A 27,505-nucleotide genomic window follows, 5' to 3' on the forward strand; every position below is an offset into this window, starting at 1 on the left:
CCAGGTGACGCCATCTGGACCCCGTCCATCCTTGCTCACAGCACCCTTGGTGCTGTACGTCACGCCCAGCTGCACTTTGGGACAGACATGGAGACCAAGGTCTCGGAAGGTGGTCTGAACGTGACCCTGACGATCCGTCTGCTGATGCATGGGAAGGTAACAGGAGTGTGGTCTGCTAAGAGGGAGGGGGTCAGCCCGGCTGGGGCATGGCCAGGCTGTCATCAGAGACGTACAAAGCAGCGATGACACTTTGCCAGGGGGCGCCTCGAGACAAGGCCAAGGCCCCACTCTGACTGTCCTGCCTGCAGGCGTGGGCCCGGTGCCCCATGAGTGTGCTGGCAGCATGGTGCACACACACTGGCCTCCTGTGTGTCCACCACCCAGTGCAAGGTGCCCAGGCAGAGCCATGCAGATCTTCCCGGTTCCCTCTCTGTGGCGCTGCTCGATGTGCAGTCACACCCATGCCCTGGGGTGAATCCTGTCTGCACATTGTGTCTGCGGTGCGTCCTCACCCGGGCTGGCTCAGGTCCCCCGCCCTCGGCTCGGATAGTGCACTGGCCTTCCTGTTGGCCCAGGCGGTGCGGTGCTGGTCGCTAGTGGCTGGAAGGGACATTCTGTGGGCCACCAGACTCACATCCGTCCACTCTTCTGTCCACGTCTTGGTGGACTCGGGCTGTGATTCTCTCCCTGTCCCCATCTCTCTCAACACTTTCCCACTTCAGTTTTGTCCTGATTTGACTGGGTGCTGTGCACAGTTCCATGTGCACCGCCTGGCACATCCTGACCTTCCCTCCCTGGGTCCTAGGACCTTCCTTGATCCCTCTGTGGACAGTGACCCAGAACACCAGTGCCGCAAGTGTGTCTCCGTGGTCGTGCCCATATGCAGCCCTGGGATCTAACACCTCGGCTTGGGCCCACAGCACTGGGCTATCCAGCTCTTGTCCAGTTTTGTGTCAAGACGCTGCCTGTGGTGTCATGGGGAGGCTGGCACAGGGCTGGGCTTCAGTGCCTGTCACTGCTAAAAGGGCACTCCCACCCTGCTGGGATGGCGAGAGAACAGCCACGCCCTGCCCAGCACCACACGTGGGCACATGACATCAGTGTCCAGGTCCCATCTCCAGCAGCAACAGGAGCCAGGTCTGCTGCTGTTCCGGGAGGGAGGGGCATGCCAGGTGATGCAGGGTCGTGCCATGCTGCACAGCGCACCCCCCCCCGCCCCGGCTCCGAGAAGGCTGGTCCTTGTGGTAAGGGGAGTGAGTCAGACTGGGAAAGGGACAGTTTTCCACGGCAGAGAGCCTGCCAGCTGCTCCGCCTGGTGTGGAGGCCGGATCAGCTCCTTTTCGGAGTCTCTCACTGGGCTGGCAGGTGCGACCTCTGGCTGGGCTTGACTGGGCTTAAATGCATATGTGATGCCTTCTGAACTGTGCATCTAGAAAACAGCTACTCCGCCCCGGTGCAGAGGCAGCCTCCTCCTGTGGCCTGACATGAGTCCCCCTCTCAGGACTCTAGGGGGTGAGGCACTGGCCCCCGGTGGGCGTGTCCTTGAGTTGCTCCTCCCACCGCTTTGTGACATCGTCTTTCTCTGGTTTCCCTACAGGAAGTTGGAAGCATCATTGGCAAGGTAACTATTGAACAAATTCTCCTTTTCTTGGGGTCTATGTGAGGAGACTGAGGACAGTAGCTATCTCAGTGCTGGGTGGTACTCAGTAGGTACCCAGTACCATGCTGGGTGACATAGGGCTCCCATGGGAGCACCACTGTTGTACTGACCTGTGGGTATCCCCTCCTGCTTTAAAACATGCCCCTGGGCACACCTTGGCACAGCCCCATGGGAGCTTGCTGTGGGCACACCCCTGGGCACACCTTGGCATAGCCCCGCGGGAGCTTGCTGCGAGCAGACCCCTGGGCACACCTTGGCACAGCCCCCCCAGGTCCTCCTTCCCAGGTCGTTGCTGTGAGGATACTTCCTGACTGCGGTCTGAGCCGGCTGTGGTCAGTGGCAGTGAGGGTGGGGAACCCTGTGCTTCCAGTCAGAAGGGAAGGCATGCGCTCATGGGGAAGCTCAGGGTCGCTTTGGAGGGAGGAGACCCCGTGGTGAGCAGCTACTCCCTGGCTTGGTTGCATGGTCACCCCCTCTGCGGGTCCCTCCATCCTCCATACTGTGGGGCTTCTGGGGATGTCTCTGGGAGTCGCGCCCTTACATGCCCTGTACACCTTTTGCCAAGGACCTGCAGGCACAGGGCCCCCTGCCCGTCCTGGCCAGCTGTCCCCTGACAAGAGCAGTCTCCCCCTCCCTCAAGGTGGTGGTGAGAATGTGCCCTGCAGAGGGGCAGCACGCAGCTCCGCACGGTCCACACTGGCTGGTTGAGCTCCGGGCCAGGTCCACAGCTCGGTGCTGGCTGAGCTCTGTGCTTCCCTTACTTCTTTCCTGTATCTAATCTTTATTCCAGAAAGGAGAGACTGTGAAGAAGATGCGTGAGGAGGTGAGCATGGCTCCCCGGGGGAGACTCTGTGCCTGGCAGGGTAGGACATCGAGGCTGGAGGGTCTCAGGGGTTCTGCCCATGCCCTCAGGGGCCTGCTGGTATCCTGCCCCCACATGCAGGGATGGGATCTCTGCCTCAGGGCTCTGAAAGGCCCACAGGGACAAGGGCCATCCCCGCTGACACTGGACATGGGCTGTATGCTAAGATCCTCTAAAGGAGGTCCCTGAAAGGCGTCACTGCTGAGGGCTGAGGCTTGCCAGGCGGGGCCAGGTAGTTACGGTGCTGGCCTGTGGTTCGATTCTGGCTTTGGGCTTGTTTTGCTCCCACTGCAGAGTGGGGCAAGGATCAACATCTCAGAAGGAAACTGCCCAGAGAGGATCGTGACCATCACAGGCCCAACGGATGCCATATTCAAGGCCTTTGCAATGATCGCATACAAGTTTGAGGAGGTAAGCAGTGGCTGTCCCATGCCTCCGGCCTGGTGGTGGGCTGGCCCGATCCCCAGCAGGCTCTCCAGGCACAGGGTCAGTCCAGCCTGCCCAGATGTCCTGCTCATTCACAGGGCCTCTCCCTTAGCTTCTCTGCCCCATCGTGATCCACCTGAGGGAAGGCGAGCACCTCCTCCTCAAGCCAGCCACTCTGGCGTGAGCATGGTGAGAGGCCCGTCTCACTCACCTGCACCTACACATGCAGTGTGGTTTTACAGCAATCTCCAAGTCTCACCCAGGGCACACTGCGACCACTGATGCCCACCCAGTGAGCAGCCAGCCCTGTGACATGGGCCTTGATGTTCTGGCTGGCCTTGCCCTGGTCTCAGCAGTGGGCGTCTCCAGGAGGGTGTGTAGCTTGGTTTAGTTCCTGAGGAACATAAGCCATTAGTCTGGGTGCTAAGGACACGGTGACCTGGCGCCAGGAGAGGTGGCCCATGGCAGAGGCACATGAAGACCTGGGAAGGAGCTGCTGGTCACCGTGTGGGGCTAGGGTCGAGGCCAGTGTGGGCTGCTCGTGTCCCCGGCATTCCATGATTGTCGTTACATTTGAATTTAGAATTGTCGGTCAGCAGACTTCAGTAACTGGTCATCTTCTGGGGGGTGGACACCAGCAGGCAGTCTGTTTAGTCAGTTGCTTGTGTAGAGGCAGGTAGAGACTTGCCCTTCTGGTTTCCACCTTCAAGTCCAAGTCAATGCCAGACTAGCGCCCTGAGCTGCCACCCTGGCCAGCAGCACCTAAGGCCTGGCTCTCAGGAGACCTGGCCCTTCCTGGGGCCTCTCTCAGGCTTCAGGTTTATGGTGGAAGGAGTCAAAGACGTGTAGCTCAGGTGACCTGGGGCCCCCGACGGCCGAGAGAGCCCTAAGCCTTCAGTAGTGACCGCTCTGGCCAGGTTTCACGGAAGCTGAGTCCAGCTGTGGCCTGAGGTCTGGGTGTTGTATCACCTGTCACATGAGGCAACCAACCCAGGCGACTTTGTACAGTTACTGTGGAAAGGCAGCAGGGAGCACCTGGAGAAAGAGGCCAGAGTCCTGTGGTCCTGGCTGCCATCACCTGCTCACTGCTCGTTGGCCAAAGGGTTCCATGCCAGAGCCACCTGCTGGTACCACCTGCTACTTGAGTTGCCAACTCCCACTTGGGTCCATTTGTGTCCTGAGCATCGGAACATGGACCAGATCAACCTGCGGCTGAAGAGGAGCCCTGTGGCTCCACTGCCTTCTGTGACAGGCACCTTCCGTGTCCCTCCTCAGGACATCATCAGCTCCATGAGCAACAGCCCTGCCACCAGCAAGCCACCGGTCACCCTGAGGCTGGTGGTCCCGGCCAGCCAGTGCGGCTCGCTCATTGGCAAAGGCGGCTCCAAGATCAAGGAGATGAGGGAGGTAACAGGATGTTCCCTGCCTGGAAGGGAGAGGGTGCCTGCTCTGGGCAGCAAAGCAGACCACTGCACGCCACGGGCTCCACAGCAGTCCTGCAGGCCCTGGCAGATCAGAGCATCTCAGGGACAGGAAGTCCAGAGGACGTGTAGACCCACATTAACAGACTGTGGGTGGGCCTCGTTCATACAGCAGGCCTGTGGTGGGGACAGAGCCGGGGTCCCCTGACCGACTGTGGGTGGGCCTTGTTCATATAGGAGGTTAGGTCTGTGCTGGAATGGACCCATGTCCGTGAGAATGCTCCAACCGGTGTCACTCACGGGGCCAGGGCTACTCCATCTGCTGAGGGAATACCTGTGTTTGTGGAGAGACGGGAGGGGTGCCAGGAGGGGAGGGGACCGCACGGGGTGAAGGGGTGACTTTGAGGGTGGTGGGAGAGCAGGTGCGGCTTCCGTGCTGGCTGGGCCTGCTAGCCACATGTCTACTGAAGTCCTGCATAGTGCTGACCGCTCCGGCCTGCGCTCCTGGCCCCACCCGATGTGTAGTCTCTACAGTCCACAGGTGCCCAGGTCCAGGTGGCCGGGGACATGCTGCCCAACTCCACGGAGCGGGCGGTGACCATCTCGGGGACCCCGGATGCCATCATCCAGTGTGTCAAGCAGATCTGTGTGGTCATGCTGGAGGTACAGTCTGCGCCCCACGGGCCGGCGCGCTCTGCCCGTGGCTCCCCAGCATCACCTCCCAGGGTTGGGGTGCCTCAGGTGCCACAGGGCAGGGGCTGGGACGGGACGGGGCACACTGCTCCCTCAGTGGATGCCCTGTCACTCGGCCAGGGTCGGGGAGCGGGAAGGGAGGAGTGAGCCACCCCTGCACTCAGGGACTTGGACAGGAAGTTGTGAGTTCCAAGGAGAGAGAGATTCAGGAATTCCAGGGCCCAGATCTACCTCGCAGGGCTTTCCCTGGGAGGAAGGCCAGACTGGAGGCTCCAGGTGACTCAGCCACATCCTCAAGTGGAGAATGGAAATGGGACGGCTCAGAGATGCCAGGTGGGCACCAATGAGCAAGAAAACCTCCCTCAAATGTGGGAGGAAGACAAGGCCATGACATGGAGTTTGAATCCGTCCCCACTGACGTGTCTGGCTGCTAACCTCTGTGGGTGCCTTGGAGGACTTGTCCCAGCCAGGTGCCAGGCCACTCACCCCCAGCTCTGCCAGGGACCCTCATGGCCGGAGTGCCAGGCCACTCACCCCCAGCTCTGCCAGGGACCCTCATGACCAGAGTGCCAGGCCGCTTATCCCCAGCTCTGCCAGGGACCCTCACGGCCAGGGTGTCAGGCCACTCACCCCCAGTTCTGCCAGGGCCCCCTCCTGGCCCCTCCCTCATGGCTGCAGCTGCCTCTCTAAGGAAAGTGCAAGTATTTGCTTTCCTGAAGTAAAATAGCACTGCAGAGTCAAAAATGTTGTCTTAAACGTCCTCCTTCTGAAACTTTCCCCACATTCCTAGTCGAACTGAGCATGTGGTGCCAGTCCCCAGTTGCTGGCCCATGGCTGGAGGGGATGGTCCTGCCAGCTGGGCTGCATGGGTGCCACCTGGCCGGAGGATTCCTGGTTCAGGCCCACACATGAAGGAAGCGAGGACACAAACCGTATCTGTGATGTGCAGGACAGTCGCTAATGACAAGGCTTGCCTGGTGTGGCCCCTCGGTGGCACGCTGGCCTCACAGGCCACGGCACAGCAGTACTCACTGCCTGCTCGCGGAACTTGACGTTGAAGTGAGCCAGTGGGTCTGTGCATGGTGAACAAGAGGGCCAGCCGTGTGCTGGGCTGTGATGCTGTCACAGCTCATACAGGCCAGAGGGGAGCAGAAGTCACACCACAAACAACTCGGTCCATGAAAGAAACTCAACTAAATCCCACAGTAGCTCTACAAATCCTCTTTGCTGACCCCAGCTCAGAGCAGGGTTGGGCGTGGCGCGTGCTCTGTGCCCTGGAAGTGAGGAAGGTATGCTGGGGCCTGGGAGGATGGCACCACCAGAGCTGCCAGAAGCCACCACTCCAGGGCAGCACGGGCCTGTAGCCTCGCTCGCTCCTCTTCCAGGGCATGTTGGGAAAGAACAGGCTTGGAAAGCCAGTCACTTGGGGCCAGGAGGATTGGTGGGGAGATGCTGGCCCTGTGAGGGATGTGAGCAAGATGACGCAGACATGTCTCGGGTTTATTAGGGAGTCTTTATTACCCAAGCTTAGTGATAATAGAACACGCTAGAAATAGCAAATCACAAGTCCATATGGCAATCCAACCAATCACAATCCATCCAATCACAATCCAACAAAACATAATCCAACCAATCATAATCCAACCAATCACAATCCAACCAATCATAATCCAACCAATCACAATCCAGCCAATCACAATCCAGCCAATCACAATCCACCCAATCATAATCCACCCAGTCATAATCCACCCAGTCATTACCCCAAGAGAAACAGATGGTCATTACTCTGAAGTCCGTCCGTTAAGCTGAAGACCTATGTCCCAGCTTCCCCAACAATATAAGTTATCCTAAGAGACATGCAACAAGTAACAATGCTGCAGACGCTCACCTTTCCCCGGCTTTTCCACCCACATTCCACTGCTGCTAGGCCTCACCTCCCCTGGAACTCCTGGCAGCACACAAACCAGAAGGAACATTGCAATCTGCCAGAGTCCAGCTGAGGCTGGGACTCACGAGGGTGCGTGGATTCGGTATAGAAAAGAAACAGACCACTACAATTCCAGGATCATAATGGATAATAATGCAAGGAAGCTGTCCCCTTTATTTATACAGAAACAGTCACAAGCTCTGGTAGACATTTTGTGTCATGGTGCTGCAGCCACTGGAATGCACAGGGCGGGCCCTGAGCAGTACAATTACAAAGTTCTCTTTAGGGGCAGTTTGACACAGCTTCAAGGGGGCACCATTTACAACAGGCGAGTGAGGAAGGATCACACATTCCTAGCTAATCTCGGCTTGCCAGCCCCTGCCTGCTCTCCTCGGGTCTGGGCTCCAGCCTCGGCGCCACCTGTGGCAACCAGACCTCGATCTTGAATTCCCTATGGGTTAATAAGGCTGGAGGCTTGGTTTATGGGGATTGGGGCCATTGGCACTAAAGGTCGTGTTGGCCATTAGGCCTGCAGGCTCACACAGTTTATTAGCTAAGCAAGTAAAGCAGGAGTTATAAAGGCAACAAGAATTACAGCTAGCATAGAGCCATGTTTACTCCATTTTGATTTCAACACTACATTCAACAAGTGGGTGCTTTCAAAGATAATTCTGTAAAGTGTTTCACCTTAAGGCAAGGAGTTATCCATTCTGACGTTGCAGCCAGGAATTCCTCAGTAGACAACACATATTAATCAGTAATATACTCCTATTACGATTCTCATTCTACAGCTTATCAGTTAGAGGAGAAAACATCTGCCAGGCCCTGCTGTGCAGCGGGGAGCTCCCCCGGGCAATGCCAAACAGGGGAGCTGTTCTCGTCACACCTTCATGTCTTCCACAGTTACTGCACGGACCCCAGCAGCTGTCTCCTTTGTCCTACCTAAGCAATGTCCTGGGGCAGCCAGAGCAAGGGAAGCACTCGACCAGGCACTCCATCAAGAGTGTGAGCCCCTCCTCATCATGGGCCTTTATAGGGGCTTGTGAGGGGCGTGGTTACACAACAGTGCAATACCACCCCGTCATGGTTACACAACAGTGCAGTACCACCCCGTGATGGTTACACAACAGTGCAGTACCACCCCGTCATGGTTACACAGCAGTGCAGTACCACCCCGTCATGGTTACACAGCAGTGCAGTACCACCCCGTCATGGTTACACAGCAGTGCAGTACCACCCCGTCATGGTTACACAGCAGTGCAGTACCACCCCGTCATGGTTACACAGCAGTGCAGTACCACCCCGTCATGGTTACACAGCAGTGCAGTACCACCCCGTCATGGTTACACAGCAGTGCAGTACCACCCCGTCATGGTTACACAGCAGTGCAGTACCACCCCGTCATGGTTACACAGCAGTGCAGTACCACCCTGTCATGGTTACACAGCAGTGCAGTACCACCCCGTCATGGTTACACAGCAGTGCAGTACCACCCCGTCATGTGATAGATGAGAGTCACAGATGGGCAGGAGCGACCACCCAGGTGGTGGGGGGAGTGGCTGAGGGCTTCCTAAGGATGCAATCAACATTGCATTGGGCCCCACCTTCAGGACAGAGGGCAGGGGACACAGCCACATTCCATTTGCCCACTGTCAAGGGTGCTGGCTATCACTGGCTGCCCCCTGACAGTCCCAGTGTGGGTAAGGAGCTCAGGGAGGGACAGGCAGCACTGGATGGGTCTGCACAGCAAGCCCTGCCTCTTCAGAGATGCCTGCAGGCTGTGCTCCCAGCCAGGATCAAATGAGAGCCCCCCAGACCCTGCCTCTCCCCAGGGCACTGTCAGCACGCCTGGCCTGTTCAGACCCCTTGCAATCTCCCTGCCCCAGGACCTGTGTAGCGGCTCTGGTCTAGTCCTTACTGCCTGCCATTGCGCTCAGGGAATCCCTGCCCACTCCCGTACACAGTGGGTGGGATAGCTGAAGTTCCTCCCGGGTCTGCCAGCAGGGCAGCTCTCCCAGGCTCACCACCCACCTGTGTGCTGGGACTGCACGCCCCAAGGGGATGCCACATAGGAGGCCAGGGGTGCTAGTCACCTCACCAAGGAGAAGGGAGCTTGGCTGGAACATTCTGGAGGATGTTGCTGATCTTGCTACCAGAACTCTGTGTTTCACAGAGTGGCAAGGGGAGTTCTGAGAGACCTCTCCATGGCTGTGGAGTGTGCAGCCCACGCGCTAGGGAGCACCCTCTTGTAACTGTGCAGTGTGTCTGCTCTCACCTCTGGCCCAGCAAAGCGCATGGGGCAGTGGCCGTGGACACTGTGCACCTGAGGGCAGGCTCAGCTTGTCCCGGGGGGATTCCTGTGCAAGGGCCTTGGTACCAGAGGGCCTGAGGAGGGGCCAAGTGGGGGACAGACAGGGCCACAGTGGCTACAAGGGCATTCTCAGGTCAGGGGCTGCTGGAAGGGCAGAGTCCAGGGGGAGATGCGGCTCCGTGTCCCTGCGGGTGAGCTGTGACGGCTGGCTCACTCCTCCCACCCTTGGAGCACCTGGCTGCTGTGGCCGGGGGAGGGGGGACAGGTAGGGGAAGGGACCTGGACCATGCAGTTGCTCTAACCTCTCTCTCCCTCTCCTGTCCCTTCTCCTAGTCCCCACCGAAAGGTGCCACCATCCCCTACCGCCCAAAGCCCGCCTCCACCCCTGTCATTTTTGCAGGTGGTCAGGTAAGAGCCGACCCGCTCGCGGCCTCCACTGCCAACCTCAGCCTTTTACTGCAGCACCCGCCGCTGCCCGTTAGTGCACTCAGGTTTTCTCGCCTTCTCACGTGCACGTGTCCGCCCACGCACGGGACGCAGAGCTCTTCTGGCCAAGCCAGGCTGGAGGGAAGAGGGAGGCCCCCTCACACACAGGGAGGACGCAGTACGGTCAAGGCCCCATCCCTGGCACCCAGGGAGCAGATGCTTCAGGGCGTTCTGGGAGTGTTAAAAGCTCAGGCCCACGGAGAAGAGCCAGCCCCCAGCCACCACCAATGCCCTCCCCAAGAGCCAGGCCCCAGGCAGGTGTCCTTACAAGGACAGAGTCACAGGGGTCACACCCGGCCTCCAGGGTCACACACCCGGCCTCCAGAGCTCACACACCCAACCTCCAGGGCTCACACACCCGGCCTCCAGGGCTCACACAGCTGGCCTCCAGGGCTCACACACCCGGCCTCCAGGGCTCACACAGCTGGCCTCCAGGGCTCACACAGCTGGCCTCCAGGGCTCACACAGCTGGCCTCCAGGGCTCACACAGCTGGCCTCCAGGGCTCACACACCCGGCCTCCAGGGCTCACACACCCAACCTCCAGGGCTCACACACCCGGCCTCCAGGGCTCACACACCCGGCCTCCAGGGCTCACACACCCGGCCTCCAGGGCTCACACACCCGGCCTCCAGGGCTCACACACCCGGCCTCCAGGGCTCACACAGCTGGCCTCCAGGGCTCACACAGCTGGCCTCCAGGGCTCACACACCCGGCCTCCAGGGCTCACACAGCTGGCCTCCAGGGCTCACACACCCGGCCTCCAGGGCTCACACACCCGGCCTCCAGGGCTCACAGACCTAGCCTTTGGGTTCCAGTTGCTGCCCAAAGAGGAGCTGGAAGGGCTGGGAGGGCAGTAGAGCTTATGCAGTGGCCTGTGCTGGCCCAGTAGGGCCTCTGGAGAGCAAGGGGGTGCCCGCCCCACCCCAGGCCCCACAGCCTTTGGAAGCCGGGCTTGGCCTGGAAGAGCTCTGGGTCCAGGAGCGGCAGTGTGTTTGCTCAGGGGAGAGTGGAGACAGGCAGCCCTCTTGGGGTCTTGCGCTGTCACTGGAAGAGAGACAAAGGAGGCAAGTCCAGACCTGCTCATGGTCTTCTCTGTGGAGGAAGGGGGTGTTGGCAGATCCTGCCAGCAGCCTCCATGGCCATCCCTTGAGCCAGGACCACTACACGCAGCAGCACACACTTGCCTCAGCCCCACTTTCCATTCCACAGGCCAGGGGCTTACCAGCACGCAGCCTTGGGGACACGGGACTGCCCAAGGCACCAGGCTGACCTCAGGGACAGGCTGGACTGTCCCCCTGCAAGACGCTTGCCTGTTGATTCATCTCCTTGACTTTCCCCAGGGCTATGACTCGCTGGGTCACTAACCTGGGTGGGCCCGACCTCCCTGTCACACTCCAATCACGCTGGGCCACTTGTTAAAACGTGGACCTTCACCATGGAGAGAAGGGGCACTGTATAAACACGTGGAGTTTGTGACACCACGTTTGGAGTCACGGCCCCATCCTGTGGGGAGCAGCCCCCACGGGGGATCCAGACCCTCACCCCCATCTCTAGGACATGCTGCTGTGTCTGCTAAGATTCCTTTACCTTCTCCGCCAGTGACAGCTCTTGCAGATTCCAAACCTGAGGGAGGGTCTGGCGCTTGGAGGACTGACATGGTCTCCTCCCAAGTGTTCATTGCAGGCCTTTGGTGGCCCAAGATTGGGAGCGACAGCCCGTTCCCGGACCCTTACTCAGCTGCGACTTGGTGTCTCTGCTCTCCCTGGACTGTGGTGCGTTTGTGGTTTGGCTGTGAGTTTCTAGGTCCCCTGGAAGCTCCTTGTGGGGGACCCACGGGGCAGATGAGGCGCTGCCGTCTGCAAGGTCAGAGGGACCAGAGGTAGATAGTCTCCACTGCAGAAGGCAAAGGAAATAACGAGGCTAAACGACACCCCCTGGGACCCTGCCCTGACCCAGAGATGTGCTGTGCCCCACCCCACGGCCCGCCAAGCTTTGATCCTGTACATGATAAGCTAATCGGTCCCCTAACTGATGCACACCCTTGGTCCAGCTTTTACCATATTGAGCCTAGTCACTTTCTCAACTTTTCTCCTTTTTTAGATTTCTTGGGATAAATATTTCCCAAAGTATTTGTTCTGACAGTTGACTGGATTTTCAAGATGTTGATTGCTAGACCTGTCTCTTGGGGAGTAAACCAGGCCATTCTTGGGGTTATCTGCAGAAGAAAAGGGGGGCATGAGTAGCAGCCCGGGCTGCACTGGTTCATCCAGTCCCTTCTGACTGGTACAGGGGCTGGGGCGTGGCCGCCAAGGCATTGTGGTCCCTTTCTGTCTCTGGGAAGATGCTCTGTGCAAGCTCCTGGGAAGGCTGAGGAAGAGGGCTTTCCCCCAGGCCATGTCTTGCAAGGGGAGCTCCCCTGTGTGGTGCAGGCAAGGGGGGCCCCCATGGCCAAGGTGCAGCTGTTTGAGAGAGGGGATCCCCACATGCCTGAGGCCCCTCTGTTTGCAAGGCAGGGGTCCCCCACATGCCTGAGGCCCCTCTGTTTGCAAGGCAGGGATCCTTCGCGTGCCTGAGGCCTGCCCCAGGAGGAGCTGATCCTGTCTCTCTCTCTCTCTCTCTCTCTCTCTAGGCCTACACAATCCAGGGACAGTACGCCATACCCCATCCGGATGTGAGTTTTCATTTTGTCTCCCTCTAACCCTTCTCTTATCATCATTTACGTACCTGCATGCTGCTGTTGACTGCTACTAATATTAATATTACACAATAATATTAATCTCTATTCTCAGTGTCCTGACCTGTGTTGTACCTATATAGCCTTCAATAACCTTTTAACCTCTTAGCACTAATTCTGCTTGTGTTGAGGACTTGGCCTGATATCAAATTATTTCCATTGTCCACTGCAGCCCCAGGTGCCCCTCCTCACATGGGGCGTGAGACAGCACCTGCAGAGTGCTCTCCATGCCACCTGTCTGTGTAGGGACCCTGTGAGAGGGCAGCTCAACTCCTCGGGCCAGGCAGCTGTCAGGGGGCTTCATGGCACCCCGGCCCCACCCCACCGCCAGCACCATGTGGAGAGAGAGGGTCAGGCTGTCAGAAACCGCAGCCCAGCTGCCACAGCCCACGGAGTGCACCTTTCCACTGCGGGCTGAGTGAGGTGCTATGGGGGCTGCAGGCCTTGTGTGCTCAGCAGACTAGAAGAAGGCCCACCTTGCCTGGACACCTTGCCTGCACACCTGCAGGAGCTCAGGCAGCAGGCGGCCTGCACAGGGCACTTGACGGTGCTGTGCCAGCCAGGAGTGGGGCGGTCTGCCCCCAGCACCCAGCTCCTAGAGCAGCTGCGGCTTAGATGTTATGGCAGGGTGGTTTTCCCTTTTGTGGTTGGGGCCGTTTGACCACTGAGTCCCGCCGCCTGGTACAGCCTCCCAGAACTGCCATGGAGACTCTCCATGACCACGAAGGAGAGGCCACAGTGAACCACTCCTTGTGTCACCACTGGGGGTGCCACGGCCACAGTGAACCGCTCCTTGTGCCACCACTGGGGGTGCCACGGCCAGTGAACCACTGCTTGTGTCACCACTGGGGGTGCCATGGCCACAGTGAACCACTCCTTGTGTCACCACTGGGTTGGAACTTGCCTTTGCTGCTGGGCAGCATCAGCTGCAGAGCTGTCTCCCATCACTCTGGAAGAATCCATGGGGATGATCGGCATGTGTAGAATCCGGGTGCAGTCGTTGCCAAGGGTGGGTGATGGCGTCCTCGGGCTCACCACAGGCTGGCTTGGGTACCTCATGGTAAAACGGCCATTGGGGGCAACCCTTGTGCTGCCAGCGAAAGACCCCAGTCTCTGCACTTCCTGCTATAGGAAGCTGCATGCAAGTGGGTGGGAGGAAGCTGGGTAGGAGGGCTCCAGGTCTTGGGGACCCAGAGAGCAGATGACCTGAGAGAGTGGCCAGGGAGGATGTGCTGGTGGGTGCAGGTGGGGTGAGGGGAGGCTGCCGCATGCTGCTAGCAGCAGGAAGTGAGTTTTGAGAAGTCCTCTCCAGCCATGGCTTCCTCTAAAGCCCTGGGCACCTTTGCAGCTGGGCAGTGGAGGGGGCACTGTGGGCCAGGCAGGGATGCTCACCCAGTGAGACCAGAAGGCAGGGCCAGGAGGGTTTTCAGAAGTTCATAAAGCAAGACCTTGAACTGTGAGCCAAAGGTTCCACTTCCTGTCATTCCAGGAAGTTTCTGCTGAGTAGAAAATAAATCTCGACGGCCTTTTCTTTGGAGGAAAATCCTCCAACACTGACAAGGCACTGCCCTGCCGCCCAGCCCATCCAGACACCGAGTCCTTTCATTGCAAGATCAGGACTTGAGTCAGCCATGCTTCTCATGGGCCACGAGCTGCAGACACGCAGTCGGTTGGAAAAGCGGGGCCTGTGCGTCAGGACTAGGCAGGGCCACTGGCATGGTCGGCCGGCACTTTCTGATAGAAAGGGCTGAAAGAAATTCAACATGGAAGCCACGTGGGGCCAGGCCTGGCCTCTGGGGTGTCCCAGCTGCGTCCAGTGCTGAGTCCAGAGCGACATGCACGTGGTGGGCACATGGCAGAAGTAGGATTTAATGTCCAACTCCACAAGGAAATGCAGAGGTGGGCATCCCTGAGGGCACTAGATTACCATGGTAGTGTTGGCCACCTGGCCAGTTCGTGGCTGTGACGGCAGATGCCAGGAGGCAAGCACCCTGTGAGCGTCCCATGACCGGCAGTGGACATTAACAGCTTAGAAGGAGCTTTGGTTAAATTCATGGGAAACAGTGGGTACTGGGGTGTCTGTGAGAGAAGGATTTTGTACTGATGAAGAGCTTGCTGCTCCCGTGTGGCTATCCCAGCGTTCTCACACACGGGGAGCTCCCGGGTGGCTGTCCCAGCGTTCTCACACACGGGGAGCTCCCGGGTGGCTGTCCCAGCGTTCTCACACACGGGGAGCTCCCGGGTGGCTGTCCCAGCGTTCTCACACACGGGGAGCTCCCGGGTGGCTGTCAGCGTTCTCACACACGGGGAGCTCCCGTGTGACTGTCAGCGTTCTCACACACGGGGAGCTCCCGTGTGACTGTCAGCATTCTCACACACGGGGAGCTCCCGTGTGGCTGTCAGCGTTCTCACACACGGGGAGCTCCCGGGTGGCTGTCCCAGGATTCTCACACACGGGGAGCTTCGCAGACTCTGTGTTTCTGTTGGTTTGGACTAGTATGTGTTGCTCTAGCTGCCTCCCTGCTGCAGCCTTGAGTGGTCATGCTGAGGGCTGGCCGTCTGACCACTGGAGAGTAAAGCAGTGTGGCCCTAAAAGCTGGGATAGATGCCCTCCAGGAAGACACTCTTGAACAGCCGCCCCTTAGATTGCTCCCATGTGAGGACACAGCAATCCAGGTCCCTGCCATATTGCAAAGCAGATGCCTGGCCTTCCCAGACACTGGACTAAATGCTGTGTTGATCTCAGACTCCAGGCTGCCTGCTGTGGTTGTGTCCTGGCCTGTCACAGTGACATGGGCGGGCAGCAGGACCCACTCAGACCCCAGGCTCCACACTGTGCACTGAGCCACTCACAGTGACACGGGTGGGCAGCAAGGCACACTCAGAAATGGTAGCTGTCATGCCCTCACACCTTAGCTGTCTCTGGAAAGCATCTGCTCTCTGTCACAGAAGCATGTCACCCCTGACTCATAGGGGCAAGTTGCACAAACCCCATTCAGATGATGTGAAAGTATGTTTCTTGGACACTCTTCACCTCAGAGCTGAGTGTTTTTCCGCCTGGGAAGAAGCATGCCTAATTTGTGCCACGTGAAGAATGCCTGCTAGCTCTGCTCACTGAGTCCTGGTGCACTCAGCAGGTCCTTGTGGTTCCTCACACATCAGCTGTGGAGGGGTGATGAGGTCCTGCTGACGGCAGGCAGAACTTTGGCACTGGGGCCTTTGTCCATCAAGATCTGGGCCAGCATGTTCTCTGGGATGTCTTCATGGCATGTCAGACCAGCTTCAGAGACCAGGGAGAACAGCCCACATCCCAGCACATGAGCCCAGGCCAGCTCAGGGAAGACAGATGGCTATGTTCTCCATTGCATGCAGGGTGTCACCCAGTTTTCTGCTGGAAGAAGTCACAGCTCTTGGGCTTTCTACTCAGGGTGCAATTGTACCCCAGCAGACACAAGCCATGTTGAAAATACACAGTAGCATGCCCTGCTGGATGCTGGCAAGCACCTGCTGGACGTTGGTGGAGCGCCTGCTGGACGCTGGTGGAATGCCTGCTGGACGCTGGTGGAGCGCCTGCTGGACGTTGGTGGAGCGCCTGCTGGACGATGGTGGAGCGCCTGCTGGACATTGGTGAAGCGCCTGCTGGATGTTGGTGGAGCGCCTGCTGGACGTTGGTGGAGCGCCTGCTGGACGTTGGTGGAGCGCCTGCTGGACGTTGGTGGAACGCCTGCTGGACGATGGTGGAGCACCTGCTGGACGTTGGTGGAGCACCTGCTGGACGTTGGTGGAGCGCCTGCTGGACGCTGGTGGAGCGCCTGCTGGACGCTGGTGGAACGCCTGCTGGACGCTGGTGGAACACCTGCTGGACGTTGGTGGAGCACCTGCTGGATGTTGGTGGAGCGCCTGCTGGACGTTGGTGGAGCGCCTGCTGGACAATGGTGAAGCGCCTGCTGTACGTTGGTGGAGCGCCTGCTGGACGCTGGTGGAACACCTGCTGGACGTTGGTGGAACACCTGCTGGACGTTGGTGGAGCACCTGCTGGACGATGGTGGAGCACCTGCTGGACGTTGGTGGAGCGCCTGCTGGACGTTGGTGGAGCACCTGCTGGACGTTGGTGGAGCGCCTGCTGGACGTTGGTGGAGCGCCTGCTGGACGTTGGTGAAGCGCCTGCTGGACGCTGGTGGAGCGCCTGCTGGACGCTGGTGGAGCACCTGCTGGACGCTGGTGGAGCGCCTGCTGGACGCTGGTGGAGCGCCTGCTGGACGCTGGTGGAACGCCTGCTGGACGCTGGTGGAACGCCTGCTGGACGTTGGTGGAGCACCTGCTGGACGTTGGTGGAGCGCCTGCTGGACGTTGGTGGAGCGCCTGCTGGACATTGGTGAAGCGCCTGCTGTACGTTGGTGGAGCGCCTGCTGGACGCTGGTGGAACACCTGCTGGACGTTGGTGGAGCGCCTGCTGGACGCTGGTGGAACACCTGCTGGACGTCGGTGGAGCACCTGCTGGATGTTGGTGGAGCGCCTGCTGGATGTTGGTGGAGCGCCTGCTGGACGATGGTGGAACACCTGCTGGACGTTGGTGGAGCGCCTGCTGGATGTCAGCGCAGTGTGCTGGTGGCCACAGCATGAGGACCTCGGAGTGGGGTCTTGTGGCCACTGCCAGGGTCAGAAGAAGCCTAGGCTCCATGCTGCCCTCCCTGGGAAAGGCCCAGATGCAAGGACAGTGTCTACCGAGTGTGAAGCACCACGGAGTCAGGAGTTAACAGACGATCCGCTCCAGGTCAGAGGCTGTCTGCAGGGAGAATGTCACTCCTGCGCCTTCTCAGTGCGGCCATCTGGGCATCCGGAACACCCTCGCTCGGCGTCCTGCTGTCCAAGGGGATTTGTGGCCGTGGGACAGGGCTGACAGGGATCTCACCTCTCATGTCGTTCTCCGGGCTCTGCGCTTACCCACCGCACACAGGAAGTGCAAACTCAGGAGATGGCACGCAGGGGGACAGCTTGGCTGCTGGGAGCTCGACCTCCCAGGCTCAGCTAAGAAGTCTGTGCCTGGTGAGCTCCTCTGGGTAAAGGGCAGAGATGTGCGTCATGTCATGGGCCACACAGCCAGACCTTGCAGTTTAGGGTCTCGGCCATGGTTGGGGCCCAATGAGCACAGCTGCTGAACTCATGCGTGGGCCCTGGTTTGGGCTTTCTATCCATTGTTCAAATCTGTGGGAGGAGAGTGGGGAACCCCTTGACTACCCGGCAGGGCCTCACGTCCGTGTTTCTGGAGTCAGTGATCAGGGCTGCACTGCTGCCAGAGCAGTGCTGTTGCAGTCTTGAAAGCGGGCAGCCATCCCTGTGGCTTGGCTCCCACAGGCCCCTTCCCTGCCCCACGTCTCTTCTTGGGTTCTTCACTGATCTGCTGAGCTGGTCCAGGCGTGGCTTCGTGGGCCTCTGCACACCATTCCTGCAGCTGCTCCCCTCAGAGCCTCCCCTCTGCACACCATCCCTGCAGCTGCTCCCCTCAGAGCCTCCCCTCTGCACACGCGAGTCCCTGGGGAGCATCCGAGAGCCACCAGGCTAGAGGACTGAGAGGAAGGGCAAGGATCTGACCAGAGCCAGAGCCAGGGGGCTCGATGGAGAGTGATCTTTTCAGAGACATGTCCTGGGCATTTTCCAGACTGAGTAAGAGAAATCAGTTTTCACAGCATGAATCCCGTGAATCCCAAGCAGGATGGATGTGGAAGAAAAAACATCCTAGATACTTCAGAGTAAAATAGCAAGCACCAAAGACAAAAGTTGGATCTTAAAATTAGAATGAGGATGCTGTGAAACAAGGAAGAACCCTGACCGACTTGAGCCAGCAACCATGGAAGCAGGAGAACATGGGGTAATGGAATAATTGTTTGCTTGAAAACCCATTCTAAGAGGGTCTTCCAGGCGGCTCAGGCCACCAAGCCCATGGCAACAGCGTGCTAACGGACACCTTTCGCGAAAACAGAAAATGACCCCAGGAAGACAACTGGAAATGCACGAGGGGCTGGGGAGGCCAGGAAGTGGGAAGCCTTCTGACAGTGAGAATGGGCAGTCTGGAGGCCCAGAGGAGTCTTGATGCAGGTCCACACACAGTGTGGTCAGAGTCAGCAGGCGCAAGGTCAGGCTGCAGGTGGGCAGCGTACACAGACTGGGGAAACTGGATGTAAACTTTGACAGTGACCAGTGGCAAGAAAAGGCATTCACACACCTCCAGGCACATGGACGAGAAGTGTCAAGTGAAGGAGGTTAGAACCATGAGGTGGCTACACAGCCAAGGCCCTTAGGGTCCCAGGAGGCTGACCTGATAGGTGCTTGGTTCACCTGTGACACACGCCACCAGTGGGTTCTGGAACCACTCGTGGTACATGGACCTTAGCTGTGTAACCAGCAGCAGACAAGGGAGAGAACAGAGCAGCCATCCAGGTAGCCAGGTGCAGCCCTGGCAGGCCACAGTGACTGCTGGCCACAGCGGGCACATGGCAGCACTCCTCTGTTTCCTGAGGCCAGCCCAGCAGGGGTGTTGCTGCATCCACAGGACCCACCCAGACGACTCCCACTCCCAAGCCTGGAGATGCGAGACTGGCATGGCTCTGCTGCCTGCACCCTGCTCCCTTGCCATCCTGACCCGTGCAGGGCCACATAAGGGGGATCTTGTGTCACAGTAGCATGGCTGGTAAATCTAGGAGCGTGTGGTAGCTTCTGGTCCAACCACAGGTGACCCTGGACACATGCAGGGCCCACAGATAGCCACACCGCACTCACCTACCCTGGACACATGCAGGGCCCACAGCTATCCACACCACGCTCACCTACCCTGGCTGGAGTGTCTGGTTATGAATAGGAAAGTGTGGAAACAGCCAGGGTCAGCAGACTTGGGAAGCAGCCCCTCCAAGGTCTGGCTGCCCTGAGCCACACCTGCTGGGTCTGCTTGGCCCCTGACCTTGACTGGGGGCTCCTTCCCCTGTCTGGGGAATCTGCAGTGCCCATGCATGCTGGAACCCAGTCCCATGGCACATCCCCCGTGTGGCCCGTGTGGCTTGCTGTGAGCTCCTGGGTCCGCCCAGTGGGGTTCATCGTTTGTGGGCTGGGTTTGGTGTGATTCAGCCACTGCCCTGGCCATGTGACAGGTGGCCATGGTGGCCTGCCGTCATCCCATGATGCTGTTTTGTCCAGAAGGGTCTTTCACTGTGTTCTCTGCTGCTCTCCCATAACACAGGGTCTTCAGTGCCTGGGTGTGTCTGCTCATGTACCCCAGCACTTGCTAGGGTTACGTCTTAAAGTGGCCGCAGATGCCAACCGTACAAAGCAGGATACCTCTGCGACATGCCAGGTGGGAACTCTCAGAGCCAAACCTGACCCTAGTCACTGTCCCCTCACCTGAGCATCCGTGTGCCACATCACCCACGCAGGTCATGAAATAGCCAGGAAGGGGAAACAACCTGGGAGGTGTGGGGGGCTGCTTTTCAAGGTAAGCACCCCACTTTCCTGGGGAGGAAAGGCAGTAGACACAGGACTGCCTCCACCAGCCACTTGCCCACCAGAAGTTCTGTATTAGACTAGGGCCCCAGTGCAGGCGCATGCCCTGGGGAGGTCCGTAGGTGGACAGTTCCCTCCTGCAGCCACACCTACCTCTGTCTTCCATGTTTAGTTGTTCCTGCAAGAAACGGAGCAAGTGCCGGGGTACAGAAGGACGGAACAGCTGTCAACACAGCCAAGGCCTTGGGCACAAGCAGCTTCCAAAGGAGCCCCAGCCCCGCAGAGGCTTCACGTGTCCCCTACCTGAGGCAGTCATGCGGCCTCACCCACAGGAGAGCCCTGTGGGCGTTAGGGGAGCAGGCCAAGGTGCCCAACACCTGCTCTGGCCGTCCCAGGGGTGTGAGCATGAGGTTGTGTACACGGACCGAGTCCTTGGGAGCCCTGCTGGCCTTGCCCTGTGGCTCTCGGCCCCTCCTCCCAGCCCTGGCCAGCCTGCCCTCACAGGTCCTGGGAGAAGGAGGCCCAGCAGGTTCTGGCCAGCGCTGCCAGGGAGCCGAGGAGAAGGACTGCTGGCTGCACCTTGAGCCCCCTTGGTTCCCCCAGGCCAAGTCCTTGAGCTCTGTGGCGTCCGCCATGTGTCCGCATGGCCCCCTCTCTGTGCAAAGTTCTGTGACTGCCATTTTAATTTGGTGTGACTTGTACTCGATGACAATAACCTTCTTAGCTCTCGTGTCCCTCCCGCCCCCAGCAGTTGACCAAGCTCCACCAGTTGGCCATGCAGCAAACCCCCTTTCCTCCCCTCGGACAGACCAACCCCGCTTTCCCCGGTACGTACCCAGCTGCCCTTTGCTGACCTCCTCTTCTCGCCTGGGGACTTTGTGATCTGTCTGTGCAGTACAGTGAGTAGCAGAGGAGCAGCGCATGCCAGGCGTGCCAGGCGTGCCAGGCAGCACAGAGCCACGGCCAGCCGGGGCGGGGGAGGTCGGTCCCTCTCCCGCGTGGGCTGGTTCGTCCCTCGAGGGCCTTGACTGGCCGTGCTGGTAAAGAAATGTCCACCCTTCCAAGGACACACACTTGCTTTGGGGGGCTCTGTGCTCCTCGCAGGCCCCCTTGGTCCCCGTGCAGAGTGCACCCACTGGCCCTGCTGGAGTCCTCTCCATGGGCCGGTGAGCTGGTGCTCGGCTGGGCAGGCGTGGCTGCAGCGCTCAGGAGCTCCTCCTGCCCCAGGACAGCACCCGCTTGCCCTGGGAACACAGGGCCATGAGCAGGCAGTCAGAGGGCCTCCCAGGCCCACACAGAGTGAGAGCCAGACCCCAGGCCAGCCGGTGAGCACCCACCCACACCCAGTCATATTTTGAGCTTCCCTAGCTTATCTCCTTGAGGGCAAACATTAAATCTGTCTCTTCTTTGCTCTCCAGCAGAAAAGCTGCCTTTACACTCCTCCGAAGAAGCTCAAAATCTGATGGGCCAGTCGCCAGGTAAAGCAGAAGTACCCTGATGGAGGGAGAGCAGGCAGGGGGCCCGTCCAGGGCACAGGGGTGGTCTCACCCTGATGGAGGGGAGCAGGCAGGGGGCTGTGCAGGGCAGAAGGGCAACCTCACTTGTCCCTGCATCCCAGGAACACATGGCCCAGCACTAGGTCTGTGTGCAGCTAGCTGTCTCCAGCAGCTGCCAAGCTCCACAGTGGTGGGTGGGGCCACTACCAACTCCTAGGCAGTGTCTGAACCAGGGCACAGCACAGCCACCCCAAGTGAATGCAGGGTGAGGCCCTGGGGTGCTGTCATGGGTGCAGCTGGCAATGCAGCATAGGGGAGCATGGAGCAAGAACGTGGCCTGGGTGTGTGGCGTTTAAGTGTCTCCCACCCTTGGGAGAAGGGTTCGCCTGTGCTGGTCAGTGTTGAGTGACTGTGCTAAGATGTCGCAGAGCTGTGGACGGTGGGGCCGAGGGCGTGGGCTTAGGGCTGTTGATCTGAAGAGCCTTGGGGAAGTCACAGCTTGGGCCTGAGTAGGTCCCCTGTGAGACTGTGCCCTCTCCACCTGACCCGGGCCACAGAACACGGCCACGTGACATCCCCCCACACACGCTCCATGGCAGGGGAAGTGCGGAGCGCGGTGAGGAAGGCGACTGCTCTGTGGGCGGCAGATGCCCGGAGATGGGTGGCGCCCTGGCAGGCAGCACTGGGGCCTCCTGTGTGGGATTTTCATCCTCCTCCTCCAAGTGCACTTGCAGCAAGGAGCTTGTCCTGAGATGAGTGAACGTGGTTCCCTGGCGTGACGTCCTCCTGTGCTCGGGTGCTGTGTGGCCAGGGCCTGGAGAGCACTCAGGGAGGCCCTTAAAGGCCACCATTAGGCACTGGTCCTGGTCACAAGCCACTGACTGTTGTCCTATTAAGAGACGAAGACAGCAGAAGGAAGAGAGAAGCAAAGGCTGGCTTGGAGCTGGGGACAGAGCAGGGCCGCTTTGGAGATGTGCAGGCATCAGAGACCTGCTGGGGGTGGGGGGGTGGGAGAGTGATGGGACCAGGGGAGAAGGGAGCAGGGCTCAGGTTCTGGAACATTCTGAAGGTCTGAGATGGCTGCCACTTGTGGAGGAAGTGGGGGTGCTGAGCACGGAGCCCCAGCCCAGGAACTGGCTTGGCCTTGCCCCGCGACACAGTGCACTGCTGCCACCTCTGTGCACTCTGTGGTCACTGAACGCAGAAGCTGCCTAACCAGGGTCCTAAGTGAGCCCCCCGATGGTTCCTCAACAGAGAACCATGGCTCTCCATGCCCCTGACTGGAGGAACTGCCCACAGTGTGGGGTGGAGGTAGGCACAGGCAGCCGTGCTCAGCCTCTCTACCCAGGTCTGAGGCCTCTGCTGGGCTGACTACGAGCACAGAACATGGCACTTAGCATGATGTGACCAGCACGGCCTGTGCCCCGACGTCCCACGGGGCCTGGGACATGCTGGACTCCCTGTCCTCAGGCCTGGAGGGTGACAGGACAGTTGGGGACTATGATGGTGCGGAAATCATGTGGCTGGAACTGAGTGGACTGTCCTACATGACCTCCCTTCCCTTCTTCTGTGACAAGTGGGGACTCGGGAGGTCAAGGTTAAGCAACAGCTGGGACCCAGGAGCCCATAGAGTCCTGTCTTCTGGCTGTCCTGACCTCTGCCCTCAGCGCCGTTGAGCCCAGCCAGGGGAACGTGGGCCAGGTCCAGCATTCCTGTCAGTTAACCGTGTCTCCTTGGTGTGCCCAGGTCTGGACGCCAGTCCCCCGGCCAGCACTCATGAGCTCACCATTCCCAATGATGTAAGTATGCCCTCACACCCCTAGGCACCCTGATGCACCCTGGCCACCCCAGGGACCCCAGGCCGGGCTCTGAGAGGCCCGGTGGCCCAGCCCCATGAAGACCCTGTGGCCCCTTCCTCCCTGTGCACCCCTGGGATACTGACCGAAAAACGTGTCAGGGGTTTTCAGAGGTTCGTCGGGAGTCGAGTGCTGGAGCTGGGCTGGACACCACCTCCAAGGCCCCACCCCAATGCCAGTCAAGCCCTGAGTGGAGGGCCAGGGGCACCGCTGGGACTGGCCCCGCAGACCTGAGATGGGTTGGATGTCACAGGTGTCACAGCCCTGAGTCGCTCATGTGTCTGTGACCCTGCAGGTGCCCGTCAACACACCCAGCACTCCCTGGGCTGTGCAGGGCTCTGCTCTGGAGTTAGGGCATGGTATCTGTCTCTGGATTGTCCCCAGCCTGAGCAAGAGCTGGACAGTGTGGGTTCCATGGCTTCCTGGGGAGCTGTGGGCCAGCGGGGAAGCCCCGTTTCTGAGGGCTGCCATGGGCCTCGTCCAGGCCACATGGCCTCTGTTCCCTGTGCTCACCGCCACATGTTCTGGGCACCAAGCTGCTGCCAGCCACGCATAAGGCGCCTGCCCTGGCGTGGCTGAGTCACCTGGACTCAGGAGAAGACATCAGAGGAGAAGGGAGGGGAGGGGAGAGGCTGTGCTCACCCCTCCGGTTAAGACAGGCTAGGGTGTGGTGAGGAGGGGTCTGCACCCTTGCAGAGGTGCTGGGTGTGGTGAGGAGGGGTCTGCACCCTTGCAGAGGTGCTGGGTGTGGTGAGGAGGGGTCTGCACCCTTGCAGAGGTGCTGGGTGTGGTGAGGAGGGGTCTGCACCCTTGCAGAGGTGCTGGGTGTGGAGAGGAGGGGTCTGTACCCTTGCAGAGGTTCTGGGTGTGGTGAGGAGGGGTCTGCACCCTTGCAGAGGTGCTGGGTGTGGTGAGGAGGGGTCTGTACCCTTGCAGAGGTGCTGGGTGTGGTGAGGAGGGGTCTGCACCCTTGCAGAGGTGCTGGGTGTGGTGAGGAGGGGTCTGCACCCTTCCAGGGGTGCTGGGTGTGGTGAGGAGGGGTCTGCACCCTTGCAGAGGTGCTGGGTGTGGTGAGGAGGGGTCTGCACCCTTGCAGAGGTGCTGGGTGTGGTGAGGAGGGGTCTGCACCCTTGCAGAGGTGCTGGGTGTGGTGAGGAGGGGTCTGTACCCTTGCAGAGGTGCTGGGTGTGGTGAGGAGGGGTCTGCACCCTTGCAGAGGTGCTGGGTGTGGTGAGGAGGGGTCTGCACCCTTGCAGAGGTGCTGGGTGTGGTGAGGAGGGGTCTGCACCCTTGCAGAGGTGCTGGGTGTGGTGAGGAGGGGTCTGCACCCTTGCAGAGGTGCTGGGTGTGGTGAGGAGGGGTCTGCACCCTTCCAGAGGTGCTGGGTGTGGTGAGACCTCTGTCACCCTGAGAAGCAAGACGGTGGCCTAAGAGTGAGTGCAGTTGGCAGCCCTCCCCAGGGTGACCAGTCAGTCCTTGTGTCCCTCCTGTGCCCTGGCTGAGGCGGTGACCCTCAGGCGCCTCCCTGGGAAGTGGGTCTCCCTCCTGTTTGCCCTGCTGACCCAGTCTCAGCTCTAGCAGCAGAAGCTCCTGCTCTGCCGTCAACCTTGGAGATGCCTGTGTGCTAGGTGGGCAGGCAGCACAGAGACTCCAGCAGCTCCCCGGTCGGGCCTGTCACCAAGGACTGTCCTAGCGGATGTGGCTCCCAGGGGCCACTGCTGGTCCCTGCAGGTTCTCCTCGGTGGTCCCCTCAGTTGGGTAGTCTGTGCAGCTGCCAGGCCCTCAGGCTCCCAGACCAGACAGAGGGTCCTGCTCACCCCTCCATCCCACAATCTACTTCACAGACCCTTACTGTTTTAAGATTTATTTCTTTGAAATAATACAGAGAGAATTATTGTTTGTCTGCTGACTCAATCCCCAGCTGCCCGACCAGCCAGAGCTGGTCCAGTCTAAAGCCAGGAGCCAGAAGCTCCAGCCTGCTCTCCCTACACAGAGATACAGGCGTCCACGGACCTGAGCCGTCTTCCACATTCTCAGGGAGCTGGTCAGAAGTGGAGCATATGGGACTTGAATCAGTGCCAACATGGGGTGCCAGCCAGTCCTGAGCTTCACTCCTGATGCCTACCTTGCCCAGGCTGGCACCCGCAGGCCAGTGCTCTCTGCCCTCAGACAGCCACACATCCTCCAGTTCATCTCTGCTCTGGCTCCAGATGCCACAGCAGTAGGCAGTGGAAATGGGGGCCTCAGCAAAGGATGCAGGCCAGCAAAGCACCCACAGCCCCAGCCTGGAGGCCTTGGGGCCCTTCCCAGGGTCGTAGAACAGAACGCTGTCCCCACATCCCTGAGCTCATGGCATGGGTGGGACCGAAACGCCCTGGGCCAGTGCACGTTGGGCACGGCCAAGCTGGCTCTCTAAGGAATGGCCTCCATCTCTTTTCCAGCTAATAGGCTGCATCATTGGACGCCAAGGGACCAAAATCAATGAAATACGACAGATGTCAGGAGCCCAGATCAAAATTGCCAACGCCACGGAAGGGTCATCGGAGCGTCAGATCACCATCACGGGGACCCCAGCCAACATCAGCCTTGCCCAGTATCTCATCAACGCCAGGTGAGTGGTGCTGGCAGCTGCACCAGACTTGGGGCCCCAGCCTGGCATACCCTCAGGCAGCCTCCTCTTGTCCCTAGGGGAGGCCTTGTTCCTCATTCTCAGAGCACACAGCCCACTGCCAGCCATGGCCCCTGTGCTTGGTGAGGGGCTGTGCCGAGCAGAGTGGTGGCACCAGTGACTCTGCCCTGGCCGGCATGCTCCCTGTCCAGGGGCCTGTGACACTGGCACCTAGGGTCGCAGGGAGCCCACACAGCTCCCTCCACCCACCCAAGGATGGTCTCATGCCAGATCCCCCCAGCCAGGGTGCCTTCCTGGCGGGTCATGTGACCACTGTCCTGGGGCTTCCCCTGACAGCCAAGTGTGGTGGGGGCAGGGTTATAAGACAAGGACACCTGTGCCCCAAGTTTGTGCTTTTCCACCTTCCCTCCCTCCTGATCCAGAGCCTGTGGCTGTCCTGCCTCGGGGCAGGAACCAAGGAGAGGCCTGCTGTTGGCAGACCTGCAGAGAATCCAGGGGCAGGGCTCCCTGAGAGATGGGGGAGCAAGTGTGGGAAGGTTGGGGTGTCAGGTTCCTGGGTCCTGCCCCCAGAATGTCTGACTGTGTCTGCCCGCCACTCCCCAGTGGTGACCGTGAATGGGAGTGTCATGATGTGTCTTCTTTGTGCCCTGTCTTCCAGGCTGACGTCTGAGGTCACCGGGATGGGCGCGCTCTAACCCACCCAGCGTCTCCACCCCTGGGGCTCACACACCATCCAGACCACCTGCTCTTCCTCACGGTTCCCCAGAGAGGATTGCTGACCTGCCCTGTGTGCCCCCGAGAAGCCACACCCTCACTGGGCCTCTGCTGCGTTCCATCCTCTCCCCGACTACACATTACACATTCAATTACGCTCCAGCATCCTCGTGTACTTGTTCTAGATGCTTCGGGGTCTCCCGCTCTGGCCTACACTGAGTTGTTGTCTTCTCCTGGCCTATCTCTGGGCAGCACATCCTGGCAGTCAGGCCCTTCCCAGTCACATCAGCTCATACATTTCCACCTGACTCATGCCAAAACCAGGGGTGTGACAGCAAGGACCCTGGGAGCTAGGTGAATGGGCTGGGTGACTGGGGGCCCTGGGAGCTGGGTGAATGGGCTGGGTGCTGGGGACCAGCTCTCACAGGTGGGCTGGGTGCTGGGGGCCCTGTCACAGGTGGGCTGGATGCTGGGGACCAGCTGTCACAGGTGGGCTGGATGCTGGGGGCCCTGTCACAGGTGGGCTGGATGCTGGGGACCAGCTGTCACAGGTGGGCTGGGTGAATGGGCTGGCCGCTGGGGGCCCTCTGGCACTCGGGAACCCTGGTTTCTTCTGGGGGGCTGAGGGCATGACTCTAGGAGACCCTCAGCAGGACTCAGTTCAGGGAACGTCCTGCCCCACCACGGGGCTCTGGCTTGTTTCTGCCCCATGCACCCAGATCTCTACGTTCCTGCCCCTCCCCAGTGCTGGGCCCTCCCCTGTGCCATGCTCTCTGTCCCTTTGTCGGGGATGGAGGC

The 27,505-nt window shown here is 59.7% G+C and overlaps 1 protein-coding gene across 8 annotated transcripts; it reads left to right on the forward strand.

Annotated features, from left to right (window-relative positions):
* On the forward strand, positions 1-26,701 carry PCBP3 (poly(rC) binding protein 3). Of its 8 annotated transcripts, none has more exons than XM_040986758.1 (13): positions 1-156; positions 1,598-1,621; positions 2,451-2,483; positions 2,817-2,933; positions 4,224-4,355; positions 4,904-5,032; positions 9,634-9,708; positions 12,417-12,458; positions 20,761-20,839; positions 21,431-21,490; positions 23,255-23,307; positions 25,806-25,975; positions 26,652-26,701. In XM_040986758.1, the coding sequence occupies exons 1-13, from the start codon at positions 88-90 to the stop codon at positions 26,686-26,688; spliced, it is 1,020 nt and encodes a 339-aa protein (XP_040842692.1). In that variant the 5' UTR covers positions 1-87; the 3' UTR covers positions 26,689-26,701. The 8 variants fall into 8 exon arrangements, with proteins under 8 accessions (XP_040842692.1, XP_040842690.1, XP_040842691.1 ...); XM_040986756.1 differs by having other exon boundaries at positions 9,634-9,777; positions 26,652-26,688; XM_040986757.1 differs by having other exon boundaries at positions 9,634-9,777; positions 20,764-20,839; positions 26,652-26,688.
* The last annotated feature ends 804 nt before the right edge of the window (positions 26,702-27,505 follow it).

The sequence above is a fragment of the Ochotona curzoniae genome, unplaced genomic scaffold (assembly GCF_017591425.1).
Source record: "Ochotona curzoniae isolate NIBS_2020 unplaced genomic scaffold, NIBS_Ocur_1.0 contig_4516, whole genome shotgun sequence".
Lineage (NCBI taxonomy): Eukaryota > Metazoa > Chordata > Mammalia > Lagomorpha > Ochotonidae > Ochotona > Ochotona curzoniae.

What these genes read in the sequence shown, in the direction of transcription:
- PCBP3 (XM_040986756.1), top strand. Translation starts at nt 88, where the DNA reads ATGGAGACCAAGGTCTCGGAAGGTGGTCTGAACGTGACCCTGACGATC. An exon ending in GTCTGCTGATGCATGGGAAG is followed by an intron (nt 157 to 1,597) that starts GTAACAGGAGTG and finishes GTTTCCCTACAG; the next exon opens with GAAGTTGGAAGCATCATTGG. An exon ending in AGATCAAGGAGATGAGGGAG is followed by an intron (nt 4,356 to 4,903) that starts GTAACAGGATGT and finishes TAGTCTCTACAG; the next exon opens with TCCACAGGTGCCCAGGTCCA.